General features: G+C 43.5%; 1 protein-coding gene across 1 annotated transcript in view; it reads left to right on the top strand.

Annotated features, from left to right (window-relative positions):
• Positions 1–3,590: 3,590 nt before the first annotated feature.
• The window catches only part of sned1 (sushi, nidogen and EGF-like domains 1), a 140,993-nt gene continuing 124,116 nt past the window's right edge, over positions 3,591–20,467 (top strand). The window contains exon 1 of the mRNA XM_080185265.1: positions 3,591–3,862. Within this exon, the coding sequence (XP_080041391.1) occupies positions 3,653–3,862 (210 nt within the window). The 5' untranslated portion in view covers positions 3,591–3,652. The remainder of the gene's footprint in view (positions 3,863–20,467) is intronic.

Consider the following 20,467-nt stretch of genomic DNA (forward strand, 5'->3'; position numbering starts at 1 on the left):
GTAACTGTGAGAGGTTACGGGGATAGGGCTTGGGGGGAGGAGGGGCAGGGTAAGATTTTCTTTCAGACAGTCAGTGCGGAGTTGATGGGCTAAATGGCCTTGTTCTGCAGTGTAGGGGTTCTATGGTTTTAACACAGTGAAGCATGAAGCTTAGGAGAAATGGTAAGAGGAGCCCAGACCACTGATATCAATAAGATAATAAGGAAGAAAAGCTGGAATAGAGCAAATTCAAATGAATTTGAATGCAGAAGGTGAAAAAGGACTGCTTACAAAGTGGTATGCTTTATCTTGATCCCTTTGCAGAATTCCAGGAGGGCTTAGAGAATATGGGATTTGAGTTTTAGATGGATTTAGAAGGATGATTATGACTATATGAATAATTAACAAATTTAAAATGAATAGGCTAATAGCATTCGTACCAGAACAGCATTCCCAATAACATCCAGGAAATAGACAATGCTACAATAATAGCCAGGATACATACACGGCTAAGAGTTCACAATAGTGTGTAAGTTTTAGAGAAAATTAGAATTTTAGAGTCAGAATCATTGAATCCCTACAGTACAGAAGGAGGCCACTCAGTCCATTGAATCTGTACTGACCACTTTTGTTTTTATCTTACCCCATAACCCCATATATTTACCCCAGTAATCATCCTAATCTATACATCTTGGGTAACCTTGGGACAATTTAGCATGGCCAATCTGCCTAACCTGCACATCTTTGGACTGTGGGAAGAAACTGGAGCATCCAGAATAATATCTAAGATATATCAAGAGTTAGGAATTCATTGTAACATCCAGAGATATTGGGTGGGATTTTCCAGCCCTGCTCACCCTGAAACCGGAAAATCTTGCCCGAAGTCAACGGACCTTTCCATGGCCCACCCCTTGCCTGCTCTGATTCCCGTGGCTGGCAGCACGGTAAAATTCTGGCCATAGGGAACTAATAGTAATGATTAAGACAAGGCGAAATGTGAAACTTTGCAGTAATGCTCATGCTATATTGGGTGAATGCACAGTGATATCTTAGCTGTCTATATTGGTCATGCTGGTCTCCACCCTCTTGAAATCCAACTTGTCCAAAACACAGCTGCCCATATCTTCCTTGTCCTAAATTCCATTCATCAATCGCTCTTAACAAACAAATATTGGATTTTCACTCCCAATGCCTTCTGTTTTAAATCTTGACTCTTGCTTCAAATCACTCCACTCTCACTTTGCCCAACGCTATCTTCAGCTGTACAGACATTTGCTCTGTTTCTGACTTCTGTACCTTTCCTTCTTGAATTTCCTTGTCATTGGTAGCAAAGCTTCCAGCCACCTCTGCTCTATTCTCTGGTACCCTCCTTAATTCTCCCACCTCTCCACTTTTATAAACCTTTTCCAAAGCTATAATACTTAGCCACCTTTCCTCAATCCTCCTTGGTTCAATATCCATTTCCCTATCCATCTCCATTGTGAAGTGCACTGGGACAGTTTTTCGATGCATTGAAGCTGCAAAATCCACGCAAAAAATGGCTATTATACAGACTTCCAAACCATATTGAGCAATGGAAAAATATGATTGGCATGAATAAGGAAGTCAAGATTCAGAGAGACTTTACCAATGGAGATAGATGTAAACATTTTATCTGAGGTCAGAGGAAATCATAAAGCCAGGAATGCCTGCAGGTGATGGAACCAAGATAGGTGCTAACTGTAGATGTAACTTTGAAGGCAGATGAGAATAAATCTCCCACCTAACAGCTTCACCACATGGACTGCAGCAGTTCTAGCAGGTGGTTTACCACCAACTTCTCAAGAATAACTAGGAATGGACAATAAATGTTGGTCTTGCCAATAAGGCCCATGTCTTGAAAATAATTTTACAAAGTGAAAAAAACACATAGAACTGCTGAAACATGGTTTTCTTCAAAGGACATGGATAATGATGCTTTGATTCAAAACTTTGTTCTTGGAGAGTATGAATGCTGAGTGTACGTTCTGAACCAATCTCTGACCTTAAAAAGGAACTTTTCCTAATTTATACATTTCCCTTCTCTTCTTGGGCCTTGTTGATGTATAGATAATGTTTCCTAAAGCATGAGAAGCCCAAGTCTTGTGTCTACATTTTTTGCTCACTGCCTGCACCTGGTTGAATCTTGAGGTTTAGAAAACTAAATGTAAGTACAAATGAATGTAATTATTTGTACTAGAACACCAACATCCATGCAGATTAGCAGTTTGAGATATATATAGACCAATGTGAATAGGATTTTCAATATTACCTCAGCCCAGTAAGAGGGCTTTAGTGTCTCACAAAGGTAATTAGCTTGGACACATTTCTGCTGTAGGAGGTTACAACAGGATAGGCTACAGTCTTTTTTGGAATTTATTCATTCATGGGATGTGGACTTTGCTGGCTAGACCACCTTTTGTTGCCTAAAATTGCCCTTGAGAAGGTTGTGGTGAGCTGCCTTCTTGTACTTTGCATTCTCTGTGGTATAGGTACACCCATTGTGCTGTTAGGGAGGGAGTTTCAGGATTTTGACCCTGAGACAGTGAAGGAAGGCAATATAGTTCCAGGAAAAGTGATATAGTTCCAATCTCCTGATTAGTCTGTGGTGAGATATTCTCTGGCCTTTTTGGGATGGAAAGCAGTGCACCACTACAAATGCATTTATCTGTCTTTATGTCCAAATTGCAGTGTGTAATTCTATTCCTCTGCATTCCTTCAGTATGTCTATCCCTCCCAATTCAGTCCTTCAATGTGTCAGTCCCTTCCAATACATTCCTTCAGTGTATCTCTTTCCAAGTTCAATATCCCCACGTGTTTGTTAATCTCAATTTGATCTTTCAGTGTAGCTATCCTTCCATCTACTGCGTTTCTGTGTCTTTTTCAGGAATTGGGGAAGAATATGTCACTCTGGAACAGGATGGATGTTCTAATGCCTTTTAAGGAAAATGCCTTCAATATTTGCTCAGTATCGAACCTGTGCTGAAACACCTGATCTGGGTGTACATGTCCTGACAGTGGACAGGGAGCTTTGGTGTGAAACACATCAAGTACCTGATTTGTTCATACTGGATGAGAACAGTTGCAGTGGGGAGATCAGAGCTCCAAATGTAAGATTGCTGTACCTAACCTGGGACCTATTGATCAAACAATACAAAAAGAAATTTCATTATTGAGAATCGGGAATCCGATTGAAATGTATAAGCTGTTAACTCTCCGTTGTGATGAATGTTATGCTTTGATGCATATTTCTCTCTCTCTGGAAAGATTTTTTAATCAGGAAGGTGTTTGTATGAAGTGTAACATTGCTGAGTTGCTGCAATACAATCATTTACAAACTCTCCAATTTGCGAAGTTCAGCTTTAAGAAAGAAAGTTTTCTTTCCCTCTTGAGGGGACAGAGTTGCTGAAGTTCAGGCGGTGATTGGACAGCCGAGTGCCAGCCCCTCGGCTTTGATTGGGTGCTGAGTTGCCAGTTAGGCGGGGTGTCAGTTTCCAGAGGTGTCATTGGATGAGATCGCTCTGGGGGCGGGGAGTGCCCCCTCTCTGTCATCCCCGCCCCCAAATAGTGTGGATGCCGGGACCCCCCGGAGCAGCGCACACAAACTCTCCAGGTGACTGTTAGAGAGGCTCTGGGAGCGGGTTCCTGCGGCAGGATGGAGCGGCGGCTCAGGGCACTGCTGGCGGCCGGGGTTGTGCTGGGGCTGCTGGACGAAGGCGCGAGCTTGGTCCCGCTGAGTGACTTTTACCCTTTCGGTCTGGAACATGGGGACACGGTCAATGCCAAAGTGGATGATGGAGGCTCGGGGCTGGTGGAGATCTCGCTGGGTTTTCCGTTCTTTGGCGAGAGGCACTCTGGGCTTTACGTGAGTCAGACTCGCTGTGCATGCTTCATTGACAGCTTCATTTCTATTCCTCTCTCCTGCTATCACCCACCGCTGGCATCTGATTGCCAATCCCTTCGCCCTCTTTTCCGCTGTCAGCCCCTTAAACTGGTCAACCCAATTCATCCCTCCCATCTCTCGGCAAATGTCCATCAACCCCACTTCCCCTTCTGCAGTGGACCCCATTCGCTATGTCGAACCGATACCTCCCTGACTGTCCATCCTCGGTCAACTCTGGAGCCTGGCCACACTGCTTGCCCCCATTTGTATACCAGTCCACTGTGCCTCCAATGTCATTCATTGGGGGCACTGACCTGCCTCCAACTGTGCACTGGACAGTCAGTCAGCTGCCCTGTCAGGCAATGTGTACACTCCTACAGAAACTATCAACGCGTATGAAACACAGAGCAATCTACCTGTAATGACACACTGAGCATTCTACCTTCCCCTTTATTCCCCACTGGGTGCTGTTCTAACCCATTGTTATAACCTGGTTACTCTTCCCATCCATTGCTATGTACTGGGCTTTTTGCATTTTCACATCCCTATAAACTGGGCATCCTACCTGTCCAGTATTCTATAGCAGGCACTCTGCAAAGTACTATGTGAGAACATTGTGTGTTCGATCTACTCATTCTTATGCAGAGTGCTTCACCAACTCAACATATACCAGGCAATCTGCCTGTCTACTGTTGTCTCCTTGGTACTTCTAAAAGCACATTATTATTACAATGGTACCTTGGCCAATTATTATTAATTTGGTTCTCTTTGCTCTTTAAATTCCAGATTCTCAGCTATTCATCAGAGGGCACAGCCTCAAGATAAAGGGGGGGCGGTTTAGAACGGAGTTGAGGAAGAATTTCTTCACTCAAAGGGTGGTGAATCTCTGGAATTCTCTGCCCGTTGAGGTGGTGGAGGCTACCTTGCTAAATATTTTTAAGACGCGGGTTGATGGGTTTTTGATAAGAGAGGGGATTAAGGGTTATGGGGAGAGGGCGGGAATGTGGAACTGAGCCACGACAGATCAGCCATGATCTTATTGAATGGCGGGGCAGGCTCGAAGGGCTAGATGGCCTACTCCTGCTCCTATTTCTTATGTTCTTATCACGTTTGCCTATTAGTGCATATATCCCAGAAACTTTGCCTGTCCTTTATAATACACTGGACAGTCTGCATGCTCATCATTACGCACTGTCCCCCACTTGTCAATTATTTTATGCTGGGTTCTGTGGTGTTCATTATTATAACCTCCAATACCTTTCTCTCCTTTCCATCCTTGCCCTCAGTATTTCACAAGCCACTGGTCAGCATTGTACTGTTAGGATTAGGATATACTAAACTCTAATCTGGTATTGCAAGAATTCCATTCACAGGCTATTTAGACAAGTTTCTGTGTACACCAGAATTTAACCTATGGGCTGGAAGGGTCCCTGCGACGAACGGGCTGGTGAATTAATAGACCACATGGATTTAAAGCCTGGAGGCGAGTATATGACCATCTGGCCCAAAGTAAATGATAGTGAAATGGTAATGTACTATTGGCTTCAACAACAACTTGCATTTATATATCCAGGGTTCTGAACAAGAGCATTATTGATAACATTTTATTTTTATCACCCGAACCCCACACAGAGGTAACCACAATGGTGAAAACAGGTAAGTTTTACAGAGCTCCTTAAAGGAGAAGAGAGCAGTAGAGGCAGAATGATTAAGGGAATGAATTCCAGAGCATCTGAAAGCGCACCCATCAACAGTGAGCAATTAAAATACAGGACCCACTAGGTGCCTGAAGTGGAGGAGCACGGAGATTTATAAGCTTGCAGGGCCGGAGCAGGTTGGAGATGGAGTGGAACAAGGTCATGTGTTGATTTGGAAATAAGGCCGAGGATTTTAAAATTGAGCATTGTTAGACTGGGAGCTGTTGTAAGTTCGCAAGCGCAAGAATGATAAGGGAACAGGGGTTATTGTGAGTTAAAGGCTAGGCAGCAGAGGTTTTGGATGAATATTTATGTATGTTGGAAGATGAGAGGATGGCCATAGAGCTTTGGAAGTGTCAAGTTTAGAGATAACAGCGAGGTAGCTGAGGGTTTCAGCAGCAGATGAGCTGAGTCAGGGTCAGAGTGGGACGTAGGTGATTGGTGATGGGACAAATAAATGATTTCAAGCTCTTGTCGAGGTCAAATACCAAAACCAAGGTTACGAATGGTTGGGCTCAGTTTCAGATAGTTGTCAGAGAAAATAATGATGGGTCAGAATGGAGACAAAAGCTTCAATCTTTCAAAGATCTAGTTGGGGGGGAAGTCCCATTTATCCAGCAGTGGATGTTCGACAAGCAGGATGACAAATCAGACAGTGGCCAATCAGAGGACTTGGTGCTGAGGTAGAGCTGGGTGTTATCAGTATATGTGTGTAATCTGATGTGTTTTTGGATGACACCACTGAGGAGCAGCATGTGGATTTGGAATAAAAAGCATCATTGCAACATATGCCTAACATACGTAGGCATCAAGGTAGATAGATCCCTGGGACCTGATGAAGTGTATCCCAGGACATTGTGGGAGGCTAAGGAGGAAATTGTGGGTCCCCTACCTGAGATAGTTGAATAATTGATAGTCACGGGTGAGGTGCCTGAAGATTGGAGAGCTGGAATGTCTTGTTGGAGTTATACAAGACATTGCTAAGGCACACTTGGAATACTGTGTGCAATTTTGGTCACCCTATTATAGAAAAGATATTATTAAACTGGAAAGAGCGCAGAAAAGATTTACTAGGATGCTACTGGGACTTGATGGATTGAGTTAAAAGGAGAGGCTGGATAGACTGAGACTTTTTTCTCTAGAGCATAGGAGGCTGAGGGGTGATCTTATAGAGGTCTATAAAATAATGATGGTCACAGATCAGCTAGATAGTCAATATCGTTTCCCAAAGATAGGGGAGTCTAAAACTAGAGAGCATAGGTTTAAGGTGAGAGGGGAGAGATACAAAAGTATCCAGAGGGACAGTTTTTTCGCACAGATGGTGGTGAATATCTGGAACAAGCTGCCAGATGTAAAAGTAGAGGCGGGTACAGTTTTGTCTTTTAAAAAGCATTTAGATAGTTACATAGAGAGATATGGGCCAAATGCGGGCAATTGGGATTAGCTTCGGGGTTTTAAAAAAGAAAGTACAGCATTGAGAAGTTGGGCCAAAAGGCCTATTTCCATGCTGTAGATCACTATGACTCTATATGTGTTTTACAAGTGTGTCCCATGACAGCACGAGTTAGTAAACAAGTGGTAACTCTGAATCAATGACTTGAGAGTGCACTTATGCATAATGGATTTTTTTTTTGTGACAGAAATACCTTATATTTCTGTATGTATATTGGTTCCTGACTATTTCTGTGGATTTGTTTTCCATATTGTGGACATTGATGAGGTCTTCTACTTCTCTGGCAGTCCCTCAGAGGATGACTAGCTCCCACTCTGGGGAGGTGGGTTCTGCAATGGCTGAATAGTCCAACCCTGGACCCCCAGACTCTGCCACAGGTTTGGCAGGTGATGTTTGATGAAGTGGGTGGCTGTGGATCTCTGGATTCTGCACTCTGTTGTTTACCCTTTGCCTCTGTGTGCTCCACCTGGTGACGCTTGAGGTGATTGGTGCCTTCGCAGATGCTTCTTCTTCAGTTTGTGCATTCTGAGGCAAGCAATTCCATTGTGTTGATGGGGATATTGCATTTATTTAGGGAACCTTACAGAGTGTCCTTGTAATGTTTCTCTGCCCTCGTAGTGATCTCTTGCCATTATGGAGCTCGGAATGGAGCAATTGTTTCAAGACTCTTGGGTTGATCATGCAGACAATGCAGTTGCTCATCACAGCTTGTTGAGTGTGAAACAGTGTCTCGATCGTAGGGATATTGGCCTGGGAGAGGATGCTCATGTTGATGTGACTATTCTGCCAGTGGATTCACAGGATTTTGTGAAGACAGTATTGTGAAGGGATTTGAGGTGTCTGCTGTTCATTGTTCATGTTTCTGATGCATACAGGAGGGCGATATCTATGACTGCTCTGTAGACCATGAGCTTTGTGCCTGATCTGAGCTCTTGGTCTCGAATACTGTTCCTCAGGCTTCCCAAAACAATGATGATGAGAGAACATATTTCTTGCCATGTGTGCTCATTGGTTTGATATCACACTGGAGCTGATGTTACTCAAGCTGGTGTCCCTCTGAATGGGGAGACACAGTGCTACAAGGCGCTTCTGATATAATGGACCCATACTGCATTGGTGTCCCAAACATGCACCAAACGCTTCTCAGTTGGCCAGGTTGTGATGTCAGCAGCTATTCTGGCTGATCATGCATACATTTTCCAAACTTGGATCATATAGGTCCATTGATGTATTTGCTTGTCATACAAAGTTGTACTTGAAAGAGAGATGCTCCTCACTGGTGCCATTTAAAGAACCAGCCATCCAACTTTCAGGTGAGGTGAGATTGGGCACTCTGTGATTGGAAGTTGAATGGTGTGTTTTTGAGAGTGTTGGGAACAGTACTTGGATTTTGCAGGGAATGTTGCTGCATCCTGTCAGGGAGGACAGAGGACTTGGTGAACTGTCCACACAAAGGGTGCAACAGGCACAGTGGTTAGCGCTGCTGTCTCACAGTGCCAGGGACCTGGATTTGAATCTGTCCTTGTGTCGCTGCTTGTGTAGAGTTTGCACGTTCTCCCCGTGTCTACGTGGGTTTCCTCTGGATGATCCAGTTTCTCCCCAGAGTCCCAAGCTGTGCAGATTAGGTAGATTGGCACAGAGTTATGGGAATATGGCAGATGGGAGGGCCTGGGTAAAATGCTCTTTCGGGGAGTTGGTGCAGTCTTGACAGGCCGAATAGCCTCCTTCTGCACTGTAGGGATTCTATGGGATGAGGTCTCTAGTTGCAGTGCCTCTGAATCAACAACACAACAGGAAGATAATTCAGTGGTTGAGGAAAGGGAAGCTCAATACAGAGGGAGGGGGAACAGGACTCAGTGTCCAGGGCACCGTTTCTCCAGACTGTCTGTGAATGCTTAATGAAACATGTGTTCCCTGAGGACAGCACCCCTTTACATTCCATCTTTCCATTCATCTGAAACTCCGATCACAGTTCCCCTTTTCTAGGTTCATGCAATAAAAGCCACCAAGGGCATCCTTACCATAGTATCTGTATCAAACAACACACCCAATGATCCAAGCAAAAAAAACTAACTGTCCTTGTACATTTCCATTGCACCTCTTTAGTACATGCCCTGTCCGAATGCTCCAATGCTTTGTCTGCTCGCAGAACCACTGGTGGGAGGCTGCTGACTTTAATGAGGTGAGAAAGCAGATGGCCTTGCAGGATGCCTTCAGGCATTTCTGTGGGTCTTGTGGGCTTAGCTTAGGAATGCACACCTCAGCTTGGCTGACAGCACTGTGGGCTGGCAGGCTGCTAGGCTACAGGCAGGGCCCTGGCAAAGTGACAAGAGTGAGAGCATTAATGCTGTCAACCAGAGAAAGGACAGCAGATTCCTGTTCCACAATGTCACTGCCAATCCTCAGGGTCAACACTTCAGTAACCCTGGTAATCTGCTGGAAGGCAAATTGTTGGCAAGAGCAGTCTGAACACTGGTTTTGGCATTGACGTTACAGCCATGATGGCAGAAGGTTGAGCCTGCATGGCATTGAGCATAGATTTCATCCAGTCAGTCTGAGCTTCCATTGCAGCACTGTGTTGGCTTCTGCCTTAGCTGCAGTCGAAACTGAGACACCAGCCACCAGAAGCTCATCCTGATTGGGTCTGTAAGTTCAGGATGTGGATGTCCCTGACTGGGCCACCATTTATTGTCTATCCCTAATTGTCCTTGAAAAAGTAGTGGTGAGCTGCCTCCTTGAACTGCTGCAATCCATGTGGTATACCCATCATGCTGTTAGGGAGGGAGTTCCAGGACTTCGACCCAGCGACAATGAAGGAACAGTGGTATATTTCCAAGTCAAGATGCTGAGTGACTTGCGTTGGGGGGGGGGGGGGGTGGGGGTGGAATTCCAGTGATGGTGTTCCCATGTATCTGCTACCCTTCTCCTTCTAGATTGTGGTGGTCATTGGTTTGGAAGGTGCTGCCTCAGCAGCCTTGGTGAGCTCCAGCAGTGCATCTTGTAGATGGTGCACACTGCTGCTGTTGATCGTCAGTGGTGGAGAAAATTAATGTTTGTGGAAGTGGTAGCAATCAAGTGGCCTGCTTTATTCTGGATGTGTTGAGCTTTGAGTGTTGTTAGAGCTGCACTCATCCAGGCAAATGGACAGTGTTCCACCAGACACCTGATTTGTGCCTTTTAGATAGGACAGGCATTGGGAAGTCAGGAGGTGAATTATTCACCCCAAGCTTCCTAGCCTCTGATCTGCCTTGGTAGCCATGGTATTTATGTGGTTAGTCCAGTTCAATTTTTGGTCAATGGTAACCCCAGAATGTTGATAGTTGGGATTAAACAATGGTAATGTAATTGAATGTCAGGAGAGGCTGGTTAGACCTTTGAGGCTGGTCATTGCCTGGCACTTGTGTGACATAAATATTACTTGCCACTTGGTCAATCCAAGCCTGGATATTGTCCATGCCTTGTTACATTTGGACATGGACTGTTTTAGTATCTGATCAGTCACAAATGGTGCTGAACATTGTCGAATCATTAGCAAACTTTCACACTCCTGACCTGATGATGGAAGGAAGATCATTGTTGAAGCACCTGAAGATGGGCCTTGGATACTATTCTGAGGAACTTCTGCAGTAATATCCTGGAGCTGAGATGATTGATCTCCAACCACCACAACCATCTTCCTTTGTTCCAGATAAGACTCCAAACAGTGGAGGTTTTTACCCCTGGTTTACCTCCACTTTTGCTAGGTCTCTTTAATGCCATAGTCATCAAATGTTGCCTTGATGTCAAGGGCAGTCACTCTCACTTCCCTTCTGGACTTGGCTCTTTTGGTCATGTTTGAACCAAACTGAAATGAGTGATCTTTGTGGAACTCAGCAGGTTATTGCTGAATAAGTGCCACTGATAGATCTGTTGGATGATCCCTTCCATCTCTTTGCTGATAAGTGAGAGTAGACTGATGGGGCAGTAATTATCTGGGTTGGATTTCTTCTGTTCCTTGTGATGCAGGACATACTTGGGCAATTTTCTACATTCCCAGGTAGAAACAGCTTGGCTAGGGGCGTGGCACGTTCTGGAGCACAAATCTTCAGTACTATTGCTAGAATGTTATCAGGACCAATAGCTTTTGCAGTATCCAGTGTCTTTAAGGGGTTCTTGATATCAAGTGGAGTGAATTGAAATGTTTGAAGACTGGCATTTGTGCTGGGACCACTGTAGGAAGCTGAGATGGAACAACCACTTTGCACTGGCTGAATATTGTTGCAAATACTTCAGGTTTGTCTTTTGCACTGATGTACTATGCTTCCCCCATCGTTGAAGATGGGGATATTTATGGAGTTTCTTCCTCCACTGAATTGTTTAATTGTCCACCACCATTCACACCTGGATGTGGCAGGACTACAGAGCTTGGATCTGATCCATTGGTTGTGGAATTGCTTAGCTCTGTCTATAACTCGCTGCTTATGCTGTTTGGCATGCAAATAATCCTGTATTGTAGTCTCACCAGTTGACTCATTTTTAAACATGCCTCGTATTGCTCGTGGCATGCCATTCTGCAGTCTTCATTGAACCAGAATTGATCCCCTGGCTTGGTGGTAATGGCAGAGTGGGGGATATGCTAGGCCATGAGTTTACGGATTGTAGTTGTGTACAATTTTATTGCTATTGATGTTCCCAGCTTCTCATGGATGTCCAGTTGTGAGATCTGTTTAAAGTCTATCTCATTTAGCACAGTGCTAGTGCCACACTGCATGATGGAGGGTATCCTCAATGTGAAGACGGGACTTTGCCTCCAGGAGGACTGTGATGGTCACTCCTGCTGATACTGTCATGGACAGATCTGAGGTAGACAGTTTGGTGAGAATAAGGCTCAGTATGTTTCTTCCTCTTCCCTCACCAACTGCTGCAGACCCACTCTAGCAGCTATGTCCTTCAGGACCTGGCCTGCTTGGAATATTCCCAAGCCACTCTTACCAAGTTCATTTTGTACCTTTGCCATTCTTGGTGTTTTGTCCAAGTGTTGTTCAACATGGAGGAGTACTGATTCGTTAGTGAAGGGGGATGGCATGTGGTAATCAGCAAGAAGTTTCCTTGCCCATGTTTGACTTATGCCATGAGACTTCATGCGGTTCGAAGTTGATGTTGAGGATTCCCAGGGCAACTCCTCCTGACTGTATTCCTGCTGTGGTACAGGATATACACAGAGATGGTGGTACCTGGGATGTTATCTATAAGGTATGAGTCTGATGAGTTTGACTATATTAGGCTGTTTCATGATTAGTCTGTGAGGCAGCTCTCCTAATTTTAGCACAAGGTCCAAAGTATTAGTAAAGCGGATTTTGCAGAGTCAATTAGAGCTGGCTTTGTTGTTATTATTTCCGGTAACAATGACCGATGCTGATGGTCTATCCAGTTTCATTCCTTTTCGACTTTTTAGTGGTTTGGTACAATGTCTTGCTCGGCTATTTCAGAGAGCATTTAAGAGTCAACCACACTGCTGTGAGTTTGGAGCCAGACTAGTTAAGAACTGCTGATTTCCTTCTAAAGGGCATTAGTGAATCAGATGGGTTATTACAATAATCAACAATAGCTTCATGGTCATTATTAAATATTTAATTTCATTCATCTGCCATGATGGAATTCGAACCCAAGTTCCCAAAGCATTACTCTGGGTCTCTGGATTACTAGTGGAGTGACAATACCACTACGCTACTGCCTCCCTGTGATTGCAGCATCTCACCAAGGTTCCTTAGACATACCTTCCAAACCCACAATGGCTACCATTTAGGTGGAATAGGGGATCAGATACATGGGAACACCACCACCTGGAACTTTTCTTTTATGTCACTCATCATCCTGACTTGGAAATATATCACCATTCCTTCATTGTCACTGAGTCAAGTTCTGGAACTCTCTCCCTACAGGACTTTGGGGGTACCTACACCACATAGATTAAAGTAGTTCAAGAAGGCAGCTTACCACCATCTTCTTAAGGGCAATTAGAGATGGGCAATAAATGCTGGTCTATATCCCATGAAAGAAAAAAAAACAAGGTTAAGGTGGAAGCTGTGAAGAGGCATAAAGCAGGAACATGCTGTCATTGTCAATTCTCTCAGTTGTTGCCAGATGCTGCAGGCTCAGTCACAGCTTGTTCAGTGATGCAGAGAACCTACTTCCCTGTAGGGCTCAGGCATCCTTGCCCCAGTCAGTTCTGTTCTGCTTCCATTCACTGCATGTTTCCTTGTTCTGCAAGCATGGCACTGTTTGGGCAAAGCACTCACACATCTGAATGGCTGGAGATATGTGGAGGCACTGGGAGGTGGGTATGAAGCTGGCATCATTAGAGGAATGAAGGATGTTTCATCCCTTGTTCCAGTGCTACTATAGATGACAGCTTTAATTGGATTGGTAACCATCCTCTTGGTTACCTCTTCGAAAAACTCTAAAAGATTTGTCAGAAATGACTTCCCATGAAGTTGATAATCTTCAACTTTACTTGATTCCATTACAAATTAGATCTGTCGATCTCAGCCTTGAACGTACTTAACGAGCCAGCCTCTACACCCCTCTGTGATAAAGAATTCCAAGATTCACTACTGTCTGAGAAGAAACTCCTCATTTCTGGCTTCAGCAGGCAACCCCTTACTCTGAGATTATGCCCCCCGGTCTTAGATTCTACCAGAAGGGGAAAACAACCTCTCAGCATGTACCCTGTCAAGCCCTCTGAGAATCCTCTATGTCTCAATAAGGTCACCTCTCATTCTTCTAAACTCCAAAGAGTTCAGGGCCAGCCTACTCAATCTTCCTCATAATAAAATCCTTCCATATCCAGGATCAACCTAGTGAATCTTCTCCAATGCCAGTATATATTTCCTTTAATAAGGGCCACATAATGCCTTGTATAATTTTAGCAAGACTCTCCTATTTTTATACTCCATTCCCTTTGAAATATTCCATTTACCTTCCCCCTTACTGCTAAAATTGCATGCTAGGTTTTTGTGATTTATGTACAAGGACCCCCAGATGCCTCTGTGATGCAGCTTTCTGCCATCTTTTCCATTTAAATAATATTCAGTTTCTTTATTCTTCCTACTAAAGTGCATAACTTCACATTTTCCTACATAATATTCCATCTGCCAAGTTTTTGCCTACTATATCTATGTCTCTCTGTAAACTTTGTGTTATCCTCAACATTTGCCTTCCCACCTATTTTTGTGTCATCCACAAACAAAGCAAAAATATATTCACTTCCCCCAATTCATTTATATATTGTAAAAATTGTGGCTTTAGCACTGATTGCTGTGGTGCTCCACCAGTTACAGATTGCCATCCTGAAAATGCCCTTTTTATCCCAACTCTGTTTTCTATTAGTTAGCTGATAATCTATCCATACTAATATATTAATATAGTACCCGAAAACCATTGGTTCTTCCCTTATTAACTGGCATTCTGTGTGGTACCTTTTCAAATGCTTTTTGAAAATCCAAGTATATTATATCCATTAGTTCCCCTTTATTGTTCTTGCTTGTACCATTTCAAAGGATTAACTACATTTTTCAGGCATGATTTCCCCTTCATGAAGTGAAGTTGACCCTGTTTGATTACGTTATTATGTCTTTCTAAATGCTCGGCTATTACATTTTCTCGGTGATAGAAGTTAAGCTAACTGTTCTATAGTTACCTTTTTTTTGTCACGCTCCCTTTTTGAACAAGGGTGTTACATTGGCAGTTTTCCAATCCTCTGGGACTTATTACTATCAGTGCATCTACTATCTCTGTAGCTATTTCCTTTCATATCCTCCAGTGCAACCCATAAGGTCCTTGGGATTTACCAGCCTTTAGTCCGATTAGAGAAAATGATTTTCCTTTTATATTTTGCAGAGTCTCTAGCTTGCAGTCTAGCTCAATGACTGTAAGCTGGAGCAACACAAATAGAGACTTTTCCACTGATGTGTGAATCTGGGAAACCTCACAGTTCACAGACTCCTACTTGTTACATTCCTGCCACACAGCCTGTCTTGCTGTCTCTTAACTTTTGTTTTATTTGCATGTTTATTGATGACCTGAATTAAAATTCAACAGTATTTTAAAAAAGCGACTTAGGGTAGGATTGTCAGATCTTGTCCGTTTCTGTTCTCTGCCAGTGAGAATTTGGCACTTGGATGCGGCCAAAGTCAGAGGTTTTTGGCCGTAGTGTTTACTCACCTGAATGACTCACCTCCTGTACATGCCGTGATGCTGCTTTTTCAGATTTTCTCTTTCATCGCTAAGTTTTATATTAGTTATTAATTAATCTAAACACTTAATTATTTACTTGTGGTTAAGTGTGCATAGTAAATTAAATGTTTAGCTTAATTATGACATTGTGGTTTTTCTATGGGTTTGTTTTATTGCTGAGCTAGGCTACCAGCGGTCTCTCTTTTCAACTACTCAAGGTTCCATTCTTTTCACTGCTGCGCTGTACTGCCTTGGGCCTACTTTTCAAACTGCTCTTTTTCAGGAAAAGGCTTTGATTCATTCTCATGTGGTACTATATGTACAGCTAATGGATAACACAGCTAGTGACAGCTTTTAGACACACTTAAGGCACCAAGTACCACTAAGAAGTGAATACTTTTATCCAGTTGCATGAAAATGGAAGGAACATAATCATAGCCCAGACCAAAGCAGAGGTTCATGAAGGAGAGGCTTGACTCCAGCCAGCCAAACCTGGGGGACATTGGAGACGCTGAGAAGGAGGTCTTGTGGAGATTAAGCCTGTCCAACAGTTACAATGCGCTCAGTACTTAAGTGTCCACTGGTTTACTTGTTCTATGTTTGATTGTGTCAGTCTGAATCAGATAAATGCTCACTGTGCTTAATTGCTGAAGCCTGGGTGTTAACTCAGAGCAAAGTAAGTAATCATCAGGGAAGCTGCTAAAAACATAAAACAAAGAACAGTACAGCACAGGAGGAAGTCCTTCGGCCCACAGTGTTCTGTCAAACATGACGCCAAATTAAACGAATCCCTAGACCCATATCCCTCTATTCCTTGCATATTCATGTGCTTATCTAAAAACCTGTTAAACGCCTCTATCGTATCTGCCTGCACCACCACCCCTGGCAGCGCATTCCAGACACCTATGTGTAAAAAAACTTGTCCCTCACATCTCATTTTTCTTCCTCTCACCTTAAGTGTATGCCACCTAATATTGGACATTTCAACTCTGGGAGAAAGATTCTGACTGATTGCCAATCCTATCTCTGCCTCTCATAATTTTAGAGATTCCAATCAGGTCTCGCTTCTGCCTCCACCTCTCCAGATTCATAGCACGAGGAAGACAGTTAAAAGCATTGTACAAAGCTCCTCAAATAAAGCTCCTGCACAGTCTGCATTGCTCTAATGAAAACCAACTATGTCAAATATATAAAAAGTGCCAGTGAGCACAAGGGGACAGAGTGTAGGGAGAACAACCACAATGCAGATTAAGGCACTGTGATTCAGAAGAATGTCCAGAGAAGGGAACAGCAGAATAGCAATGTGGTAGTGATAGAGAATGTTACAATCAGAGTAGATAGCATCCTCCACAACCACAAGCAAGAATCAAGGGTAATAACCTTTGGAATACTGCCCAAGCTATGTGCAAATTAGCGCAGAAGCAGATCAAGTAGATGATCATGTGGGTAATGGATTGCTGTTAGAAAGAGGGGCCCCTTTCCATGGGGCACTGGGACGTGTACAACAACAACATGCATTTATACACCATCTTTAGCATAGTAAAAATTTAACCAGTGTCCACAATACTTGATGAGAGCAAAGGGGACTCCTGGAGTCTGTTGGTTGACAGAACTCCTTCATTGCTGCCTGAAGTTCTAACTATCCAAATTTTAAAAAGTGTTGTTCCCAACCCCATTGTCGCATTGTTTTGCTGTCTATTGGCCATTAAACAGTCCAATCAGATTGCAGAAAAATGACAGATGAACCAATCAATTGTATAGTAAATGCTGGGCACTCAGTAATACTCCATTACCCTCTTTCTTACCCTTGAGGTGAGAAACCACAAAGAATAATTTTTAAAAACTGCATTAACAATGGAGTGGCTGACTGTCACAGTGCCTGCCCAGGCACCAGGCACAGTGCCTGCTCAGGGACCTGCAGAAGCCTTCCCCTTCAGTTCAATCTTTGTCCGAACTTGTCTTTAGGACAATAAAAGTCTACCATCAAAATCATTGTTTTGTTTAGATTCAAAGTGTGGGGTTTCAGTGAAGCTACAGAAAGTCATTTAGTGAAATTTAGTGCATTCCAGTCATGTCATGTTTGTAATAATGCACCTAATAACTTTGAAGGAAGCTTTACCTCCTCTTAATTTATTTTGTCGCAAAAGAAACCTAATTTCTTGCACTATTTATGATGCCTAGACAAAATGATTAGCAAACTTTGATTATCAAACAAAAGGCCTGAAAGTTCCATTTACCTCACATCTTTTTGGTGAGAAGTTTCCAAAGTTCTTTGTATAAAAAAAAGCGCTGCTTGTTTTCTCTCCTAAGTGTAACTCCAAATTTAAACCTGTGTCCTCTTACCCTATTTCTTAGATAATGGGAGTGGTTTTGCTGTATCAATGCAATCTAATCCTTTTAATTGTCACTAGTGGTACAGAACTTAGCTATTGCTGAGAAAAGAGACATGCTGTCAAAACTTTTCAACTTGTACTCATCAAGACAGACTTGCACGAATACCAAATCTCAAAGGGGACAATTTATACTGAGGATATAGGATGTTGGTTGGCTGGCAGGTTGACTCTGGTAGCGGTGTTGCCGTGGGGAATGCATTAAGAACTGCCCAACTTTTGTTTAAGTTCAAATCAGGCAGGTTGACTCTGATTGGATCCCTTTTAATCCTTTAACCATCTTGTGCTCCTCCCCTAGTTTCGCATTCTCCAACTCCCCCTCCCCCCCCAAGAATCATTCAATCCCACTCCCCATTCTTTCCCCCTCCCCCAGGCCTTGATCCTAGATCCTATTGGCCCTAGGCTAATCCTGTTCTGTAGTCTCCCTCATCTTCCCAAGGGCACCTTGCACTCCCCAAGCCCCCATCTTCCAGTCTCCCAGTTGCAGCATTATTCTTTACTGACATCCAATCCATTTTATTCATTTCACTCTTTCCCTAGCTTTCAGCTGTTTCTTCACCATTTGCTCCCATTTCTGATCATCCCTAAGCAGTGGGTGCCGAAGGGGTTGGGGTAGAGGCAGGGAAGGTAGTGGTGGCATCACCAAGCCAGAGGTCTTTATGTGGAAGCAGCAGTGACATAGAGAATGGAGTGGGGGATGTGGGGAAGGAGATAGTTGCTGCTGAAGTGAAATAAAGGCTAAGTTCTCTCAGGCTGCAATCCACAAAGCCCATGAGATTCAGGCCCCTGGGAGAATTGGCAACTCTATCTATATTGGGTGATGGCAATTCTACCAATGGCCTACGATACCTGCTTGAATGCAGCAACGTGACATCTGGACATTATTCTTGCCTTCAGTTTATTAATTTGTACTCGTGGGGAAAACCATAACCAGTTTGTCTGGAACTAATTTCTTCTCAGAAATGTACTGCATGTTGCCATTGCAACCACTTACACGCTGATTCTAGCAATATGCAAATAGAAGCTAAATGGTTCATGTATCCATTTTGCCGTAGATAGTATGATGTTTCATAACTGGGGCAGACAGTGTGAATTCGATTATCTACTTGAGAATTGGCCAGTAACGGACCAGGTTCTTTATATAAAAAAACGCAGTAGATACAACAACCTGATTCTGGACTTGCTTGGAAACAGAAAGCTATTTAAAACTGTAGGCCAGTGGAGCCAAGGCTTAGTGACCCAAAATGTGTGCAGAATTATTGCTGGAGTTTAACCAACTAAAGCCACATTGTTTGCTGGTTTTGAGCATTGGTTAACTTCCCATTGCTGGTTTGCCCTGCCCTTTATGTCAATTGGTTTGGACGGTTATTGTAAATAGAGTGGGATGAATCCCAGACACCAGCAGCAGATCCGTTCATCTAAGTCTAATAAATGTTAGATCATTAACAATGGCCAGTGTAAGGCAGACTTGCCCGGTCCAGCTATCACATTATGATTGGCTGTCATATATAGTTGATGATTTTGCAATGTGATGTTATCCTGCAGCCAACTGAAGCCCAAAGAAAATTCAGTTATCTTTGGCTTGTCCCAAAGAAGAGTGCTCTTTATTTTGCCAGAGAAAGGGGAAACGAGAGCGACGTACACACCTGTGCTTCGGTAGGGAGGTAATAGAGATCATATCAAAAGCATTTGTGTTTTTTTCATTCTGAACACAGAGGGCCCACCAGTGAGAGGCCAGAGTAACAAGAACAGACCTAAGTTTGAACTCTGACCTTTGCTATATTGGCTAGTCACAGTGAGGTTTGCCATAGGATCATTAAAACAGAGGTGCGATTGCTACTGTGGAAACAAAGCTCGGTATGAGCGAGCACCCTCCGAGCTGGAAGCCAACCGTGATGCAAAATTTGATAAAGCAATTGGTATTTCACGTGCTCACTGACTGGTTTCCCTGAGGGCGTAGCAATCTGTGTTGCAAACACATTGGTGCCTCGCAGAGGTGGTGGCGCTGCCACTCTGGACTCCGTTGCACTTCAGAGGTCAGGAACCAGTAAACAGTGAACAAAATGACAGATTTCAAACAGTTCAGCCAAATGGGATAGAATTAACCAGGTGCTGTATTCCACTAAGCCTACAACGTTGATCACTGGACTGAGGCCAAAGGCAGCATTTGCTCTCCAATGAAAACAATCATTGAAGAAACAAAGTGCTGACAAGTTGAGTTAGTGTTTTTTAAACATCCCTTTATATCTATGTGACTTATTTATCAGTGTGAAATGTAAAGCATTTTATTTAAAACTTGGAATGTCCCAACATTATTTGATCTTTTGGAATGGTGCGGCTGTGCAGTGCTCAGAGCGCAGTGCTTTGAAGTACTGACAGGTAGCAGCACCGATGAGCTGGTTTGAACTGTTCTGCACCAGTGTGCCAGGGCAGTGGAGGGATATGGCGATACCGTCCTTTTGACCTTGATTCAGTGCCGAACCAGTGTGTGATTTGGAGCATGTTATCCAGTATCTGCGTGTAGGATGTAAAGGAGCCCAAGAATGGGTCCGTTCAGAAGATGATCACAACGAGTTTCTGTCTTTAATTTGCTTTGTGGCAGTCAGGACTAATGAGTTGATCACTTGCCCCCAAGATCCAATCCTGTGATAATGTCCAGTTTGTTCTCCGTGTCAAAAGTAGTTTCACAAAATAGGTTGGCAGGTTTTATTTTGCAGTGGGGCCACAGAGGAATGTGAACCACCTGTTCTGTTTATCCAAACCTATATATCTGTCCACACAGCCATTTCAGACTAGTGCACTTCCACCTCGCTCATGGCATTAGCCCACCTGA

Source organism: Carcharhinus amblyrhynchos, chromosome 3 (genome assembly GCF_965287045.1).
Source record: "Carcharhinus amblyrhynchos chromosome 3, sCarAmb.v2.hapA, whole genome shotgun sequence".
Lineage (NCBI taxonomy): Eukaryota > Metazoa > Chordata > Chondrichthyes > Carcharhiniformes > Carcharhinidae > Carcharhinus > Carcharhinus amblyrhynchos.